The sequence below is a fragment of the Leptonychotes weddellii genome, chromosome 9, assembly GCF_054177405.1.
Source record: "Leptonychotes weddellii isolate Sample4059 chromosome 9, ASM5417740v2, whole genome shotgun sequence".
Lineage (NCBI taxonomy): Eukaryota > Metazoa > Chordata > Mammalia > Carnivora > Phocidae > Leptonychotes > Leptonychotes weddellii.
Genome location: NC_138377.1, coordinates 70697215 through 70716824, shown reverse-complemented (window position 1 = coordinate 70716824; position 19610 = coordinate 70697215). Strand labels below are relative to the sequence as shown.

Genomic DNA, 19610 nt, shown 5'->3' with positions numbered 1-19610 from the left:
GATTTGAAAAAGATACAATTTAATTTACATACATATAGGTTTATGATCATGTGTATAAACACCTATGTACTTGTCAATATACCTCATTCCTGGAAACAGACTGTTAGAGAAGATATATATGTGTGCGTGTGTATGAAATTAGTGAATTTACATGGCACACAGTGAAAAGGATAATATAGTGAGTTTCTGTTTAGCAAAAAAGAGGGGAAGAAAGCCATGTTCTCTCAGATGAGATATCATTCTTTTTTACAGCATATATTTTGTATGAATGTATTTAACTAGTAAACCTGGTCCAAAACTTGGGGAAGTGTGGATTATCATTTTTTAAATATTTTATTTATTTATTTGCCAGAGAGAGGGCAGAAGCAGGGGGAGTGGCAGGTAGAGGGAGAAGCAGACTCCCCACTGAGCAAGGAGCCCGATGCAGGGCTCGATCCCAGGACCCTGGGACCATGACCTGAGCCGAAGGCAGTCACTTAACTGACTGAGCCACCCAGGAGGGGAAGTGAGGATTAAATAATGCACCACTGACTTACCCAGAAGAAGTACAAATGGTACCAACCAAATATGCTTATTTGTCCTAATACAAGATCGAGAGGTCAGTTTTAGATGATTGTTATTTGACAGTGTGCCAAATGTCACAGAAACTTTATTCTAGTGCTAAAAAAGGGACTTGGAGGCAAGGGGATATATTGTTTTGATCACAGTTCTATGAAGTGTTTAATAGCATTGCACAGAGCTCATGAGGTCCTGACTGTATGGACAGTGGGTGTGGGTTCTCAAATATTTGTAGCATCTCTATGCTCTGAAGGTCAGTCTGGTGTCTCCGCTTGGATGACAATAAGCCTGTTATAAAAAACCCCTACCCTCAAAGACTATTGCTGTACTGCGTATATCTAAAGCCCTTCAAGCGATGGCTTACTTTTGGGAGAAGAGTCTGCACATTTTCTTTGAACCTGGACCAGTCTGGACCAGCTCTAGCTCAGTCCCAACTCCTCGGCCGTAGATCTAATCTCTCCTCTGCACTTAGACCTTCTCTTGTGAGAGATCAAACCTTGCTTAGATCTGTCACTGATAACAGAGTTCCAATGAGGTAATGCTTTGAAAAGTAAAAGATAACCTATGATATTAATGTGAGAAAACCAGTGGTCGTAACACTGGACTTGAAGTTGCCAGAACTCTAGTTTATCCTTGACCACATAGTACCGTGGAACTTTGAACAACAGCCTAATATCCTGGCCTCATTTTTCTCACTGGTAGATGACTGGGTTTGGTTTTGTTTTGTTCTGTTTTGTTTTGTTTTGTTTTTGGAGGGCGGTGGAGGAGGTAGAAAGGTAGAAGAAGATGGACCCTCTTGGTTGCTACATTGTATTTCTGATAGGGCAAGAAGGCCACATCCCAGTGATATTGGACTCATCATAGCACATTGTCGCTGTTTGTATCATTGCTTTATTCCAGACCAAGAAATTGATGTCTAAAATATAGACTTTTGGCTAAATGGAATAAGACAGTATGCCAATGAAAGGAAGTGATGTCCTTTTGCCTAGGTAGTTTTTATGATGTAGAATTTTATGGAATGGGAATTTCTGCTTTAGAATTATCCGAGGATCCTCTCATAATGTGTCCATATCCTTCCTTGATTCACTGGCTACACAGCTATGGGTATGGAGTCTACCAAAACCTGGATACCCATGGTATCCCAGGATTTAGCTTCCTGTGACTAAACTCTCTCAGTAGTGGTTTTTTAGGTAGGTGTAGCTCTGAGCGTGGTATGCTCAGCTATGGAAAGTGTGTGTGACTTCCTCCAGAGCATGGGTGTAAATCTAGCCACAGAAGCTCTTAAAATACCACAGTTTTTTTTTTTAATTGTAAAGATTTTATTTATTTATTTGACAGAGAGACACGGCGAGAGAGGGAACAGAAGCAGGGGGAGCGGGAGAAGCAGGCTTCCCGCTGAGCAGGGAGCCTGATGTGGGGCTCAATCCCAGGACCCTGGGATCATGACCTGAGCCAAGGCAGAGGCTTAACAACTGAGCCACCCAGGTGCCCCGCCCCATTTTAAAATAAAGACTTTATTTATTTATTTGAGAGAGAGACTGTGAGAGAGAGAGAGAGAGCACAAGAGGGAGGAGGAGGGTCAGAGGGAGAAGCAGACTCCCCACTGAGCGGGGAGCCTGACTCGGGGCTCGATCCTGGGTCTTCAGGATCATGACCTGAGCTGAAGGCAGATGTTTAACTGACTGAGCCACCCAGGCACCCCAATATCTCAGAGTCTTAAAACGGGAGGAAGAACCAGAGATTATATTAAGACCTTCAGACAGTAACCACCAGGGGTAGCAGGTTAAGGGGATCTTCTATGTGCTCTATAGCATTGCTTCTTGAACGTGAGTGGTCATTAGAATCACTTGGAACACTTACTCACATTCAGATTATTAGGCTCCCCCCTGGAGATTCAAATTCACTCGGTCTGGGAGGGTACACGAATTTGCATTTCTCACAGTTTCTTCATCAGTGCTAACGCTGCTGGTCCGCATTTTGAGACCCAATGTTCTATGGAGCTTCTTTCATCCTTTGTATCCCTCATCATCAGAAGATCAGGATGAGACTCCATTCTGCTGGTCAGTCCATGTGATGGAGAACATTGTGGTTCTTCTGCAGTGAATAAAACCTGGGCCACATTGTAGTTCCTCACCATGACCACTGACCAGATGCATGGGAGTAGGATAGACTTGGAACTTCCTACCCGTTCCTGAGGTTGCATCTTCTTTCAAATCAGAGGCTCATCTAGTTCAGTGGCTTCCAAAAGCCAGTTTGAGAACCAGTGCTAGGCTGATTGCATAAGCAAATCCAAGGAACATGTTAAAAATATAAATTCCTTGCCCCTGCCCTGGGATATTTTGAGTCAGTGAATCTGGGATAAGGCCTAGAGACCTGTGTTTTTAACGATCTCCCCTGATGATTCAATACACGTCAAAGTTGTCTATCTACAGGCCTTGAATATTTCTTTCCATGGTCACACACAGTGCATTCCAGTAATACACAGCTCTTTTGAGTATCTTTGTCCCAAATTCGAGAAGGGATTAGTAACCTTTTAGAAGGAGCATTCCACTATTTTTTCTTTAGTTTTTCATCATCAGAGATGGCAGTGCTGGTGGAATGGCCCCCCCAAAAGGCCGTAATGGACACTGGGTTCTTCAAAGAAGCACCATTCCTGGTATGTGTAGAAGTGACTGTGTGCACACAGGCAGCCCGGCCCCGGAGGCACTATAATGAGTGCGGTTGCCCCAGTTTGGGATTCTCAGAAAGAGGGGAGGGTCCTTGCATAAGCTTATGGGTGAGTTCAGTTTTTCCCTCCCCCAACATACAATCACTGGGTATCTGCTCTGGGTCAGACACAGAGGTGTGCTCTCAGGATAAAAAGAGAAGCAAAAGACAGTTCTTGGCCTCAGGACTCCACACTTTTGAATCTTAACTTCAGATGCTGAGATGTACTCTATTATCTCTTATACCTTTTGGCACGTGCATCTGTGCTCACACACACACACACACACACACACACACACACACACCCTCTCCGGCACAGAAACTCATTTGGCACAGGTGCCAGGGATTGCCAACCGTCTTACACGCACACAGCCTTAAAGCAAGAGAACAATGTCCGCTTGAAGAATTACTAACTTTGGCATCCTCTGCACAATTTTATTTTAGGTTGCAGATCACACAGTTTCCTTTCAAAATCTTTCTTTATGTTGTTGTTATTCCTCCATGCTGGACTTGGTTCACAGTCCATTGGAGGAAAAAAAAAATGGCATTTATTGTGTTAACGTGGAGAGGAAAACTCCTCGCTTTAAGGAGGTAGAGACACTACTATTAATTTAAAAATCTAATGTCTAATATCTACTTATTATAAAAATGGGCACATTTTTCTTTACAATTATCTGTTACACTGGATCCAAATTCAAATATTTTACAACACTTACATAAAATTAAAATTCATGTAATGCTCCTGCCTTCTCCAGTTTCAGTCAGTCATCAAAGGACGCTCAATCTAGTTATGTTTTTTTTTTCCTTGAGCTAAATAGTTTGAAGGTGTTACCAGCCCTCTTTGCTTTTAAGCATGAGAAAATGCACTGTGGAAATGCTGTCTCTCATTTTTAAGGTCATTGATTGGGTGAAAAATGCAAATGCCTCCTCCTTCTTCTTCTTCTTCTTTCTTTCTTTTTTTGGTTGAACTTCCTTCAATTAAGCAATTAACCTTTTAAAATAAGTATATTCAGAAATCTATCAAAAAGAGCTAAACGAGATTTTAACAAAATCCTGACAATTTCAGCTTAAACATATACACAGAAACCATATGTGCTTCGGAAGAAATATATACACACAGGCATTGTTTACAGTGTGTGTTTTTATATTTGGAAGACATTGAAGGAAGAGCCATTCCATACATACATTATCTGCAGTGTACGTCCAGATAGCCCACATAGATTTTACATTAAGAGACAAAGATATCTTTATCCGTGGTGGGTAGCCAGACAGACTGACCGACTTCAAACTTGGACTTGCCATGTGGATTTTTTTTTTTTTCCTCATCGCCGGGTACTGCTTTTCAAAATTGCCTCGGGCTACAGAACAGCACCTCAGATCCCCAAGGCCCACTGCCTGGCTCCTAATAGCCACTCTCCATCTGTGTCACATGAACAGCTGATGAGATCGCTCCAGTATCTGTATTTTGGAGAGCACATCCACCCAGGTTAAAATGCTAGGGTTGCCAAGGAGCAGTCAGAAGCCATTAGTGTGGGTGAGAATTTGCCTTGCAGCAGTTCCTTGGCATGGTGGAAAGCGTGTATGCGTGTCCCTGCTCGAGCTTGTGTATGTGAGTGTGTGTGTCTCCTTGTGTGAGCGACCCCTAGTATACACGGATGTGTAGGGAGGGTAGGCAGATGAAGACTAGCCTCTGTAGATGCAGTATTCAAAAGTCAAATGCCTTTTGTTTCCCTGTACTCTGATTAGTTCTTTGACTATTTGGGGTCCCTTTCACTCACTCTCTTTAAATTTTTTTTATCATAACAGACGGCAAAGAAAAAGAGAACAGCAACTTCAGGGTCATGCTCTAGTGTTTGGGCAGATGGAAGGGAGCTGCTTTGCCTTGGGGCAGGGTGGTTGTAATGAAGTGGCCTGTCAGTCTGTAAATAGTGAGGGTCATCTCTTCCATGTGATGGAGGGTATCACATTGCAGTGAAAATGGAAATGTCAATAAAATTAATCTGCCAGCTCTTTGCTGTGGCTTTTCTGCTTCTCTGGTCAAAGAAGGTTGAGGGTTTTTTGGTGAGAAAGGAAGAGAACAGGTATAGGGAAGCCCACAGAGTGGACGCCGAAGTTGGAAGGTGAGGGGCCCAGTGGGCAGGCCGTCGTGGAGTAGCTCAGTCCAAGAGGAAGGAACAGGTCTGGGAATGAGCTGGTGGATCTCCGGCATTCCCCGGGAAGCTGCGGAGCGTCTAGCTCAGGCTACATTGAGCACAGAGTTTATTGTTTTAGGCTTTCTTGGACAAGGTTTTTACTTAGCATGGGATTTATGGCATTTACTGCTAATGAATGTCTATTCTTAAATTACAAAAACCCCCATCTCAGCGCAATTCCCAGATGTCCTTCCAGGACCCCAGCTTCTTAAACACCAGCAGGGAGCATAAACTCTCCACTTCTCTGTTTTCCTCTTTCGTGTGGCTCCAGGCTAATGATGTGCAAGGAAAACACAGCCATCCATAAAGCCCCAGTGCTGTCCCCGTTTTCTTCATTTATTTTGCATTTGATTATGCCACAAGTCGGATCTTGTTTCTTTCCTTTTTTTAAAGTTATTAGTTCAAATATTAATGTAGGGATATGGCATATATTGCTGCTCTTGATTGATGCCTTCCCAAAAACAGGAAGACGTGCTCGTATGAATTTTAAGAAAGTAGGGGTCCTGCAATGCCTTGCCGGAAGAGTTTTTCAGATACATAATTTAGATGCCCTCCAGGCAGGCTTTCAAGGCATTTTTGCTGGAGGGCAAGAAAAAATAACTATGACTGTTAAAAGTAAATGATTTTTGCTAATGCACAATTAATGCCAGAGAAAAGCACAGAAGGGGAAGACGGTGATAGAAACTTCTGATTAAGTGAGCACCCTACCTTCATGTATATCTTTTTTTTTTTTTAATGATAATGATCATGATCAGTGGTGCAGAGAGCTAAAAGTTTTCATGTCATGCAAATGCTGAGTGCAGGGTCATCTGAGGAGTGTGTGAATGTGCGTGCTTAAGAGGTGACAGTCCTAGGAGGGGCTGAGAAGGCAGTGTGTTATGTGCAATGAAGTGACACAGTTACTGTTACCTATGCAGACAGCCTAGAATATATAGACTACAGAACATTTAACTTGATTACCCTGCAGTATGTGTTCACCATGGGCGTGGGGATGCCTTTCCACCGAATGGGTTTTCTGATGGCGGTTTTCCCACATTGGATTCCATAATTGACAAAGAGCTACTGCACTGTGTCAAGCACACAATTATAATTGAATTAATGATATGGGCAAGTGGGAGACACACAAAATTAACATTTGAAGAGACCTGGTTTAATTTTGTCTTTTACATATTTGTGTCTCCAACTCTACTTTAATGAAAGAGAATATACCCGCTTAATGGATTTCTTTCAACAAGCTTAGCTGAGCTCATCATTAGCTGCACATTGTTGTTGGAACCCTTTCTGTGTTGTGTCTAATGTATTTTCATTTTTTTTTTTTCTACCAGGGGATGGTTTAGACAACAGTGTAGCTTCACCTGGCACAGGTGACGATGATGATCCAGACAAGGACAAAAAACGCCAGAAGAAAAGAGGCATTTTCCCCAAAGTAGCAACAAATATCATGAGAGCCTGGCTCTTCCAGCATCTCACAGTAAGTCAAGATGAAAGAGAAAGTTTTGTTGTTTTGCCTGCTGCTAGCATACTATACAGGTTGATAACAGATTTTTTAAAAAATAAGGTGCCTGTTTTCCCTTTCTTGAAATCTGATGACTAACGGAGCAGTTAAGGTTTTGCCAACGGTCACTACCCACAGAACACGCTCTAGGAAGGAGGACATTTTTGTTTTAATAGGCCAGGAATGGACCTTATTATTCAGAATGGTCTAGGGCCCTACACAGCATGTGTAAATAAATTTGTTATTTATGCTAAAAGGTGTGAGAGCGACTTCAGATACCGCCACCGCAACCAAGGGAAATGGCTCATGAATCCATAAACGCTGCTGATTACACTCTTAATGAAAGCCATCTCCTCCAGGAGGCAAAAAAAAAAAAAAAAAAGAAAGAAAGAAAAGCAGCGCCTTGCCCCATGCGTGTCCAAGCTCATGGTATCAGGTGCAACTGTACTTGCTGGAGCCGCGTGCAAACATGGCCCATGTTTATGTGACAAACAGAGGGTTCTAGGTGCTGTAGCACCTTCGTCTATAATGTGGAGATTAAAGACTCTTTTTTAGCTGTTTAAGTCCATTTTGTTATAAGCTCACCCTGTTCAGTTCTGGGAAAAGATCAACTCTGCCACATTTTTAAAGTAATAGTGGATCTTTACCCTCCTGTTTGCATTCGGTTTTATGTGTCGGTGTATCCCGTTGACTCTGAGACTCTCATGACCAAAAAAAAAATTTACAGTATATTCTTAACAGAGGAACCAGGCGCTCGTATTTTACTGTTGGCTTGGAAATTCTGGGCAAATGGTAAAGGTGTCAGAGGCGGCTGCTTGGTATGATATTGTTTTCAGGCCATTCTCTTTAGGCTAATGCTTAAAAATAGAGTAGCCCGCTGAAAGCTGAAGGTCCTCTTTGATTATCCAACTTGTGTGTTGCCATGCTGAATGACATTAGTTACAGTGTCATGGGTCCAGGACAAGGTTCCACTTTTATTTATGGTGGTGGCTGCCACTCTGCTCTCGCAGCGGAGCTCCAGAGGGCAAGGGGTGCAGTGGTGGCGGGCAGGGCCGAGTGATAAATTCACATTCCTAAATCGGCCATTTTGATGTAAGGACATTAGTAGCAAACTAAGGTGTATCGATCTGGCCTGTGGTGTCAGGATTAGCCGGGAGGACCAACGAGGCTGCCCCGGTGTAGTGGTTATTCTTGCCTTGCAGCTATGGCCATTTCAAAGGTCAGGGCCCTGCACTGACTCGGCTCAGAGGAATTAGACAGAACATGCGGTCTCTGGGCTGATTACTTAACCAAAGACAAAATAATGAGTCCTAAGCAAATACTGACTAATTGAAAGGGCTGTAAATCCATTACATATTGGTCAGGGATAATCAGGAGTATTTAATCACTTTTATCTATTCAGGAGCACTGAAGCTGCAACAGCAAAGCCCTGAACCTTGCCATGTGGCTATTATTCTCATCATTATCAAAATTACTTCACAGCTGTTCTTTGCTACATCACCTCAGCTGGAGATTTACTAACCTGTAAAATGTTTTTAATTTGGAAGTCGAGTGAGTGTGAGGGGAGGGGCTTCTCGTTTTTTTAACCGAAGGTCGGTTTGGTTAGAGTAGCAAGTTAGAAAGGCAGGGTAGGGGCGCATGGAGGGCAGGCACACAGCTTGCTCCCCGCGAGCTCACCTGTTTGGCTTCCCCCCCCCCCCCCCCGCTGTCTTCCTTCATGCTCAGCCCTTCTCGGCCGAAGAGAGATTTCCACCGTGGCTTTCCAAGCAAACATCTCCATGTATTCGCAGTCCCTCAGTAATCAAAGTCAACATCCCAGAACAGCCGAACCTGAGAGAATTCAGCTGCTCTGTTTGCAAAGGAGGAAACTGAGACCCAGAAAGGGAAGTGATTAACTCAAGGTCAAGCTGCGACAAGGACCCAACCTTCCCTGTCCCCAGCACTGTGCCTTTTCCACCACATTATGATGACTTTGCTGAAACACTTATCCTCTTTCCCTGTGGCCTGTAAATCTCACGCAGCCTCCACCACCAATATGCTTGGCATCACGGTGGGAGATAGGGAGAAGCCAAGTGCCATTTTCTGTATTTGCTTTTAAAGCTTCCTGTTCCCCCAATCTCTCTGAGTAGAGAAGACTTTCTTTGCACCTTTCTCTTCAAGCCGACTCTCTCCTTCACCGGCCGTATTCTGGGCCTTGAGTCTCCAGTGTCAGTGTCCGGAGCCCTTTCTGGACCTCCCACCTTGTCCTGTCGGTACCTTATCTCCCACCTCCCTGCCCTGGGCTGAACCCACCGTGCACTGTGGCCACTGGTGAAAAATTGTGGGTGGCCAGTGATTGCTGGGCCCTCCTTGTGGCTTTGCTGTGCAGGGGGCTACAAACCAACCACAGCACCTTGTCTCCGCCCTGAGAGTGCTTTCAATCTGGTTAAAGGAACTCGAGACTTGGTGCAGAATTGTACGGCCAGCTGAAAATTTTCATGAATGCCTGTTCTTGGAGTGGGGAGAGAAGAATCAAAGAACCTCAGCCAGGCAGTCAGGAAACCGGCCTTTTGAGGTCGGCACGCCCCTGTAACCGGCTGAACCACAGTTAAGCCCATTAAGTTCTCTGGACCTTCCGTTGTCCCATTTTTCAAACGAGAGGGGCACAATGCAGGGTCTCCACACTGCAGGGTCCTTTCCTGCACCCATAGCGCTGGGTTCGCCTCAGGAGCACGTAGCCAGAGCCCCGTTCTGTCCCAGCCTCTGGTCATCCTTGCCTCCCTGTCCCCCTTTCCTTTTTAGTCTCCGCTAAGTGCTTTATTTTTCTCCTCCCCATGACCTTCTTTCACAACATGCCCCTTTCATTACTTTCTCCCACTGGCTTTGTCTCCCAGTCTTTCCCTCTGCTCCCCTCCCTTGCCCTTTCTACACCTCCCTTGTATCATGAGGAAATTCTCCTCAGCTGGCTTTCCCTTTGAAAAAAAAAATTTTTCCCTCTTCATCCAGATTTCACCCCAACTGCAGAGAGGAGGTTCAGTCACTTTGATGAGGATGGTCCTGTAAAACTTTTACTTTCCAATCTTTAATGAGCTGAAAGATTTACTCAGCTATAATTCTGAGCTCAGAAACCAAGAATAGAGACCCCTAACTAGCGACATGTTAATTTAGACTTTTCTTACGTGCACTAACAGGCATGAGGAAGTCCTTGGAAATAGAGATGCCCACTATATTTTTCTGTCACTTAATTAATTTCAACTTTCAAAGTGAAATGTTGGCTCTAGCTCACTGAAAATAGATGTAGTCTAAATTATTATTTCATGTAAATTTCTTCACAAATGCATGATTCAGTGTGCATTCCTCCATTCTTAGTCTCTTTAACATTATTTCAAACTGGTTTGTTCCCTTTTGTGCAGTATGACCTGTTCTTGTATTACAATAATCCCCGATGTACCCTTTTTTCTTTCTTTTTTTTAAAAAGAAGCTAATTGAATTATCTCATTATTTTAATTTGTTAAGCAAATGTATTTTGCATCTCAGGATGTGTTCTTAAAGAAGGGGGCTGCTGAGGCTTTGCCCCCTGAATGGGCCATTGGCCCATTTTGACATTCATGCATTCATTAACTAGCAGAACATAAAAGAACTCTGGTTGTATTTTTTTTTCCAAACACCCAACCAGCATGGAGCAACTTTTTCCAATAAGCCACAGGGGTCTCTCTACATATGTTCTCAACTGCAAGCTATTGTCACCTATTCTGAATACCTCAAAAGGCTCAGAGAAAAAAGAAGCCCACCTCAACAAAGGCCAACTGTAGCAATTGTTAAGCCTTAGTCTCAATATGACAAAAATCATTAACCTTCAGTTTTCTTGGAAGAACGAGTCCCACTACAACTGTAACAGTTAAAACAATCTCAAATTCCTGTGCACCACCAACTTTAGGGGAAAAGGTAATTCGCTTGCAGCTGATTGATTATATTGAAGGAGATAGTTAAACTAAATCCAAAGTGGCATTTAAACAAAACAAACTATTGGATGAATTGAGGAATATCCGTATTCAGAGTTAAGCACTTTGAATTTAAATTTAATCTGAGGCTAGATAATTCATTTCTGGTTTCTGACTACCAATTTCCAAAGTGTCTTTTAAAAATCCCCTTTAAAAAGCTCATAATAACTTAAAAAAAATAAACCCATATATGTATATGTGTGTATATATATATATGTATGTATGTTTTTAAATTATGTATATATTTAGAAATTCACCTCCTGGAAATGTTCTATATACGATTACCCCCTCCTCTACTGGTTGATGGCTCTGCCTGGCTTCTCAGACTAAGAAATCTAGTGAAGATTGAAGAAAGAATCTGTTGGAAATGTATGTGCTTTTGCTGGAAAGTACCCAATGGCAAAAGAACTTAGGGAAATCCTAGGGAAGTATATTCCTTTCACTAACACATGAAGATTATGGTATCATAAAAGTAAGCCTGCCATTACAACTGTTTTCATTTGACTTCAAAGATAGTTAAAGAAAGAAACAGCAAGAAATAATACTGGGGCTAACGGTTTATTCATAACCGTGAAACACTCTTCCACGCCAAGAAGCCCTTAATGTGCTCAGTTAGGCTCTCAGGCACCTCCACTGGCCACCTTCGAGAGCTTTCTAGTTGTGCTGCAAAGAATATATTTGATCACGGAATGAAAACTGGAAGTGCTCACACACAAAGACACCCCTTGCTCATACCAGTCTCTAAAGTTTTTCTCATTTGAAAACACGAGGCTAAAGCTCACACTTAGGGGATGTGGGACTTCTTTCAAAGATATGTGTGCAGAATCAGAAGCAAATTAAAGTGAGGTCATATTGTGCAGCCTTCTTGAAACTGCAGGTTCTAAAAACTGTGCCCTTTGTTCCGGGCAAAACGCTTTGTCCCCCTCTAGACCTCTGATGGTGAGGGAGAGTGATGAAGCCTGCCGTTCACGCGTTTCATCGTTTGGCTCCTTGTCTATTAGAGATTGTTTTATGGGATTTTGTAAGGGTCTCTGGTAAGAAACGTGAGTTTTAAAGTTTATCATCCTGCAGAGACCATATACCCAAGTTATGAGTAAATACAGCTCCCTGTTACCGTAGAAGAACACATATCTCTTCTCCAGGGAGTTCATCGAGACCATATGACAGTCAACTTAGTCATCTCTCACATTTTTTACTGTACCCACACAAAGGCACGCACATACACATGAGAGACAGAGAAAGACAGAGAGACAGAGAGATACTGACTTAGACTATTTTGCCTTTTAACTAGTTCTCTTCATCTCATGTAGACCTAGATGGCTTCTTTTCTTAAATGAGGTGATCCAGTGTCGAAGTGAAGAGCCCAGGGCCTGGCTTTCTGACTGGGGGAGGTTAGATGAGTCCTACTTGAAAAGAAGCACTAAGTGTCCTTTCGTGGGGCTTTCCAGGCATAAGATTCTACCGTGTCGTGACTATCAGTTATTCATTATCAGGGGCAAAGGAAAACAAAACACAGGGCCTGGAATCTGCCACATAGTAGATTTTTGATCTTGAGCAGCTACCTTCTCTAAGCCTCATCTTCCATATCTGTAGAATGGGGATAATTCTAGAACCAACTTAGGGTTATTGTAGGGATTGCATGAGATCATATAGATAATGTAAAGCATTCAGTCCTATGCCTGGCTCTTACAGTAAGGACATAGTGTAATTCTTACTGTAATCTAGCTGATAGGCCAGCAGGAGCCTTTGACCAGTGGAACTGAGCAGCTGAAGTAACCACTTGCTCGCGCGGTCTGTGTGAGATGGGGAGATCAGGTTTTCCCAGACAGGTCCCGGATGTCCCTCAGCAGGAGAGAACGTCATCTAAATCATGCCTTCTAGAGCCGTATAAACATTTGATGGCTGCTCAGTTATGCTAAATGATAGCATCCAAGGGTCCTGGTGCTAATGGAAAGCCAGAGTACGCTGGTGAGCCTTTGGGAGAGGGAGAGGGTGGAAGGTGAAGAAGAAACCTGTTATGGAACAGTTCAGAATGCCTCAGATGGGGCCTCCTTTTGATAGAGAATGCTCCCTTTCGCTGTAAGAGGTCCAGTATGTGAACAGAATCTAGAGTCTCCAGCTTCCTCAGCGTGTTAAAGTCGAGGCTGCCTGACAGACAGCATGTTTTTTTTTGTTGTTGTTGTTTTGTTTTGTTTTTTTTAAGGAGTCACTGAATGTGAAATTAGAAGACTGGGTTTGAGCTCTGTAATCTTGGGTAAGCTAGTCAACCTCTGAACCTATTTCCTTATCGAAAAATTAAAATAGTGAATATGTGCCCTACTTAGCTGGTTGGTTGCTACATCGGATGATGTAGTGAATGTGTGACTGGGATGTGCCACACAAATGTTGAGTATTTTGGTTTTTTGGTTGCGTACTTGGTTTCCAGCTGCCCGAGCTCTAGTAGTACCTCATGAGATCAGCAGGGGTGAGAGATGCCACGCTGCCAGCCTCGTTCATCTGTACCCCAGGTTCTCTACTCATTCAGTCCACATGGGTGTCTGTCCTTGGAGACTCTGATCATTCCTATCATGAGATCTCTCTCGAAGGGCCTTGAATGGTAAACTGAATCAGTATTCCATGGACGTTAGTTATTTCTACTTGAAAATTAGTGCCTTTATGATGCTGAGATTGATCTACTTAATACCAATCGCTATAGGCCAAATGAATACCAAATATAAAATGTTGGACTTACTTAGGCCATGAGAGATGGCCTCTCTCACATTCAGAGAGCTAGATGAGCCCTGAAGACAAGTAGGGCTGCTGGGCAGAGAAATCCTTATGTGGAAATGCATATGCAGAACACACAGCTGAAAAACAACAGCAGAGAGGACTTCCCACAAACATGCAGCGCACTGAGGCTGCCCCTAGCTGTAGCCCTTGCATTGTTTTTCTGCTTGCCAGGAGAAAACATCTGTGAATTATTTGAATGGAACCTTATACTGGAGATCGTCTGAATTGGTGTCATCTCTGTTTAATTTCGGGAAATGATGTCACAGTGCATTAAATAACAATGCTGGGTGATTTATTTTCCCATGGACATGCTGTCCTAAGCATTCCTCTTCTCTCACAATGTTTCCAATTAACTGTAAGCTTGAGTGTTCTTCCTATTTCAGAATGATTTTGAGGGGTGGGGGTGGGAGATGGGGGTGGAAAGAGTGGTAATTTCAGAGGTTTCCCAGGTTCAGAGCTAATGGCACATCTGTCATGTCCTTATTGGGACAGGGAGGGTGCTGAATGTCGGGGCTGTGATCACCAGTGCCGACCTACAACAGTGTTGGTTGGTTTTAAAGAATGTCTAAAAAAGACAGCCGGAATGTTCTGATCCTAGCTGTCCAAAGAGCCACCAGTTAGTTTGAATAGCGACCTGCATACCGTAGCTTCTGTCTTGATCAAAGTTTCTATGCACTCCTTTCCTCAGTAAAGAATAGAGGACATAAGTCAATTCCGTGTGCCATCTGTCGTCGTTTTTACAATTTCTCAAATTAAAGAGACAGGCCAAAAATCTAATGTGTTGAATCCTAGAAGCTCCTCGAGAAGAAATAAAATTGCAGCTAAATTTACTTTGACTCCCTTGAGGAAAGGAAAAAGTTGCATGTCGCTGTGTCATAACCTTTTCCTTGGAGTCCCAATTTGGTGTTTGGGATCAGAGTGTGAGGGGCTCTGCACATAAAAGCTGATGTGTTTGGGACTCCGCGGCTCTCGTCCACGTTCCGAATGGCTTTGAGGTCAAGTCCCCAGTGCAGTGGTTGTGGCAGTGGCCTTCCATGTGGGTGCCAAGGTGTGCGGTCTCCTCAGTACAGAAACATTTGGTCAAGATATTTCCAAAGTCTATCAAACAATCCCATTTAAAAAGAAGTTCAGCTGAGATAGATTAAGAAGATTAAGTCCCAGATTATGAGCGACTAGCTGACAGACACATTTTTAAAATGAGCAACTGGGTGAGAAGATTGAAGAATGAAATGCTTATTAAATTACCATCAAAAAGACACTAAAATAATTATTAGCTCAAAGTTTAACACCCAGTTTCATAAAATATCACTCTAAGTATAATTGTTTAAAAATACGTTATAGAATTCAAAGAGATGGAGAATGGAGGACCCTTGAATAAAAGAAAATAGAAGGCATGTGCATATCTGAATATTCAGCTATTTAAAGCCTCCAAGAATAGAGTGCCATTAAATGCTGTTTAGCGAGACCCGTGAATATTCATTCAGATCATAGAGAACATTTCCATTTCTTCACTCCACACGACCACAGTTTGTGAGTGTATTCCATGGAGAGGTGGTGTTATTGGGACATAAAGGCCAAGGGGACTGAGTCGTGGGAACACTCACTGTCCCTCAGCTTTGCTGCAGCAGGACAGGGTCATTAAAGTCATCTTCATGCTCAGGGTTAATTTTGATGTTAGAGACCATTGCTGCACAGATTTCAGACGACTCCTGAAAACGCCCTGCCTTCTCTGTGCTAGAGTCTGTCTTTGCAGTTTGGAACAGATTATGAAGCGTAAAGGTGATATCCTGCCCCACTGCTCCTGTTAAGAAGTAGTGACTTGGGGAGGAAGCAGGAGGTTGGTTGAATGGAATTTGCCTTTAGCACATTAACGAGCGAGCGGGGTACCACTTTCTAAATTGATTGGCAGCCGTTGTTTACAGTATGCAAAGTAATCATGGGCACCCTTTAAAGGTGTATTATCCTCTTAAAACATAATAGTAATGCCATTTTCATGCTTTTACATTTGCTATTCATATTTTGAACTGCCAAGTCCCAAATCTGCCAGAACTGATTTAAGTTGTTTTTATCTAATAGTGGATAAGTTGTCAAGTCACAATATAATGGCAGATAATTTTTCTTAAACTATAGTTTTGCTTCTTGGTTGTAATAGATAACATGAGTATTTGTTGACTCTGACTTGATTGTCCACAAAAAGAAAAATTACAACTCAAGAGATTATTATTGTGGGATTCTGAGATGACAAGAAATGAAGAGAATATTATTCTCTAGTTCCTCTGAGCATTATACAAAATTAACATGAGCCACTAATCAGCCCTCTTCCAACCACCCTGCCTCTCAGTTTACTGATATCCGATTTGCCTAACATAGCCTGATAACAAAGATCCACCCTTCATCCTCCAAATCTTGTTGCTGCTCTTAACTTAATTTTAATACCTCAGTTTTCACTTCATTATATATATGTATATACATAGATAGATTGACTGATTGATTTACTTGTGATTCACAAATATTCCAGAATTAATTTTGACTTGGAAATAGCTGGCAACTCCGTAACTAATAATTTCGGTAAGGATAATCCCATGACTCCAGTCATACTTCAGTGGTAAAATGGCTTTTTTCTCACCCTGGACACATGGTATGACCCTGTCATAAGCCGACAACCCAAGTGTACTGGGAGTGGTGTTACACTAGTCTTTTAAAAAGAAAAAAGCTTTTATCAATAGAAGAGATGAATGCTGGATTATTCCCCATAGGTTTGGTGACATGTTGGAACTCTATAAAAGCAGCCTGATTTTTTTCCCCATGGTGAAAAGTTACAGGTTCCATTTCAGTGTTCCAAGATACCTGCAGGGAGCTCATGAGTTGTTACACTTGTTTTAAACCTTGCCTCACAAAGAATTAAAAAAAAAAAAAAGAAGAAAGTGTTAAGAGGGCACAGGCAATATGAGATCATTATTAGTCAATTATCGGCTCAGTTCAGTTTTTGCATTAGTTTCTAGCAAAACATAAGTTCAGATCTGTGTGGCAAATCCCACCTACCACTTGATGGCATTTCGATGAAGACTCTTCTTACTGCTTAATCCTGAAGCTTTTATGTTTGCTAATGAACTGCTTAAGTGATAATCAAGTATGACAAAGTGAAAGGCATCAGTTTTTAATATGATCTCCCTTACCAGCCCGGGCAACCTTTCAAAAACAGTTTGAAAGTATGTATGCATGTATATGTATGTATGTATGTATGTATTTTTGCAGAGCAAGTTTAAAGAAAAGTGTGATTTGGTTCTCTTTAGTTCTTACATGCTTGTATTCTCTTGTCAGTATCTATCCCAAATACTATCCCCACCCCTGCTTGTTTAAAATGTATATGTGATTAGTTAAGTAAACAGGAGGTGCTTAAATTCTCTTGAATCTGTGGTTGCACCTGATTGGGGTAGACAGTGGAAATGTTTGGAATTAAAGAATCAGTGCTTTGCCTACCTTTGATAGTGAGGACAATCTGTTAATTTTTTGTGCTTTACAAAAACAAACAAACATCTCAGGGCAGGGAGAAAGAAATACCTACTGTTGACAGGAACACACACACTTACCCATACACACATCAGAGGCAGCCCAATTAGGATCATTGTGAAGTTATTTGAATAAGATCTTATTCTCGGCTCAACTTTTTGCTCTCTCAGCTATCTTGGGCAAGTCATTTAATTTTCTGAGTGCTGGTTCTTTCACCTTGTTGTTTTGAGTTAGCTGAGATTAGGAATAGCCCTTTGAAAAGGGCAGAATACTATGAAAGCATAAAATGATATTAATGTCTTCATATAATCCACCGAAATAATTAATTTGCTCTGTCTTAGCTCCATGAAACCTGAACTTGGATATGGGTGAAATACTCTTCAGAGGAAAATATTGTACTTGTTTCTTTTGACCTAAGTCTGTTTGGAATGAGGATCAAATCCTACAGTTAGCATGAAATGTACAAGGAAAGGGCAGAGACCTTATGGACCATTCATACTGTGGCAGGGTTTATAAGGGCATCATGAGTGAAAGTAATTTTTAAAATTTCATAAACTCAAACTTAAGAGAAAGAACTGGGTGAAAGATAGCAAAGAAACCTCACAATGAACTTACTCCCACTTGTATTATTACAGCTTTGGAGCAAGCTCCTTGGGGATTTGGATATCTTTGTTCTTTGTCCATAAACTCTTCATCCTGAGAATTAACTGGTTCACCAGTCTGCCACTTTTCATGCTAGCCAAGCTGGTGAGAATGAGCAGCTTTGCATCTCTAAATCCTAGGAGAGACATAGAATTACTTCTTTTCAGCAAGACACTAGTGAGGTTATTTTATTTTATTTTTTTCCGAAGATAGTTTCGATCTGGATGCTAAATCAGGCTATTTTTGATTCTACATCCAGAGATTTGTGAATGCTGCAGCTCATAAGACAGAATCCTGTTTGGCTAAAACATAGAATATGTATGGGAGAATAGTGGGAAAAGCTTGGAAATGTATACTGAGGCCCTAGGTTTAGACCCCATAACCCAGATATCCAGGTGGGGAACCTTTATGGAAGTTAGAAATGGTGATACTATGGTTTGAGAGTTGAGGCTGATCTTTGCAGAAGCAATGCTTGGAACCATGGCATTGGATGAAGGTAAGTAAGGAAGAGAGCACAGAAAGAAGGGGTTAGTGGAGAGAATCTCTTTGAAAACTACGTTTAAAGGGAAGAAGAAAGAAAGTAATGAGCAAAGATAAAGAAATCAGATTAGTAGGAACATAATCAGATCATGTGAAAAGAGAAGGAGTTTCAAAGCAGAGGAAGTAGATTCTGCAAAAAGATCAAGGACAATGTTGACTAAAAATAAGCCTTTGGATTTGGCACTTGGGAGTCCTGGTCTACCTTTGAATTCTACAAGCTGAGGAGAGAGCACGCGAAGTTGGAAGGGAACAAAGGAGGAGCAGAGGACAGTGCGTGGGATGGCAGGTTTCAGCAGTGGGGTGTAGCAGGGGGGAAGGGAGCTAGGCTGTAGGTGTGGAGGGGTGGAGAGGCTGACAATGCATAAGGTGAGGTTCCAAAGGAGGAAGCCTGTGAAGGTGGAGGTCAAAGCACAGGTAGAAAGGTGGGTAGGAGTCAGACACCTTTTGTAACGAATAGGAAGAAAGCTGAGGATGTTCAGAAAAGAATTGTTCTAACTGGATGAGTGGGAAATGTGGAGAGTGTGATCGGGAGTGAATTAGGAAGGCATAGCAGTGCAGCCTTGGATCAAGAGGGCCAGGCCAGAATGGACCCTCTTGGCACCATTTCATCCTTCCCCAGGCAGAGCTCAGGCACCCAGGGGCGGGAAGAGGAAAGCAGACAACAGGAAAAACTTATGCCTAGGTGAGAGGGAGAGTTTGGTTAGAGAATTCTTAAATGGCTGACTAGTTAAGTCAGAATTCCGATGAGATATTCCTTTTTTGGATCATGACTGAAAAATGATTCTGCAGTTCATCTGAATAATGAAACAACTAAGAAAAGTCAAGATATTTTTGGAAAAGAAAAATTAGAGAGGTCTTGCACTGAGTATTAGTGAAATAGATTATAAAGCTGCACGATATGGCACTGGCTACCATAATAGGCAGAATGATCATTTGAACGATATAAGAATACACAAATCAATCCAAATATATGGAGAAAGTTATTAATTTTAAAGGCATCACTTTAAATCAATTGAGAAAGGAAAAAGTAAGTCAATAAGTGTTTTTTTTGGTTAATGGTTTAACTATTTTTGAAAAAACAACCAATACTCTCCATTGAAGTAAGTGCACATTTAAGAGTTCTTTGAAGGAAATCTATTTCTTCTTCCTTTATTTAGGAGGAGAGAGAGATCTGCCCCCGCCACACACACACACACACACACACACACACACACACAC

The 19610-nt window shown here is 42.1% G+C and overlaps 1 protein-coding gene across 8 annotated transcripts in view; it reads left to right on the top strand.

The window, feature by feature from the left end:
* Window positions 1-19610, top strand: part of MEIS2 (Meis homeobox 2) — a 195815-nt gene that overhangs the window by 55817 nt on the left and 120388 nt on the right. For all 8 annotated transcript variants that reach the window (XM_081830866.1, XM_081830865.1, XM_031029358.2 and 5 more), the window contains one exon: window positions 6782-6927. In XM_081830866.1, the coding sequence (XP_081686992.1) occupies window positions 6782-6927 (146 nt within the window). The remainder of the gene's footprint in view (window positions 1-6781; window positions 6928-19610) is intronic.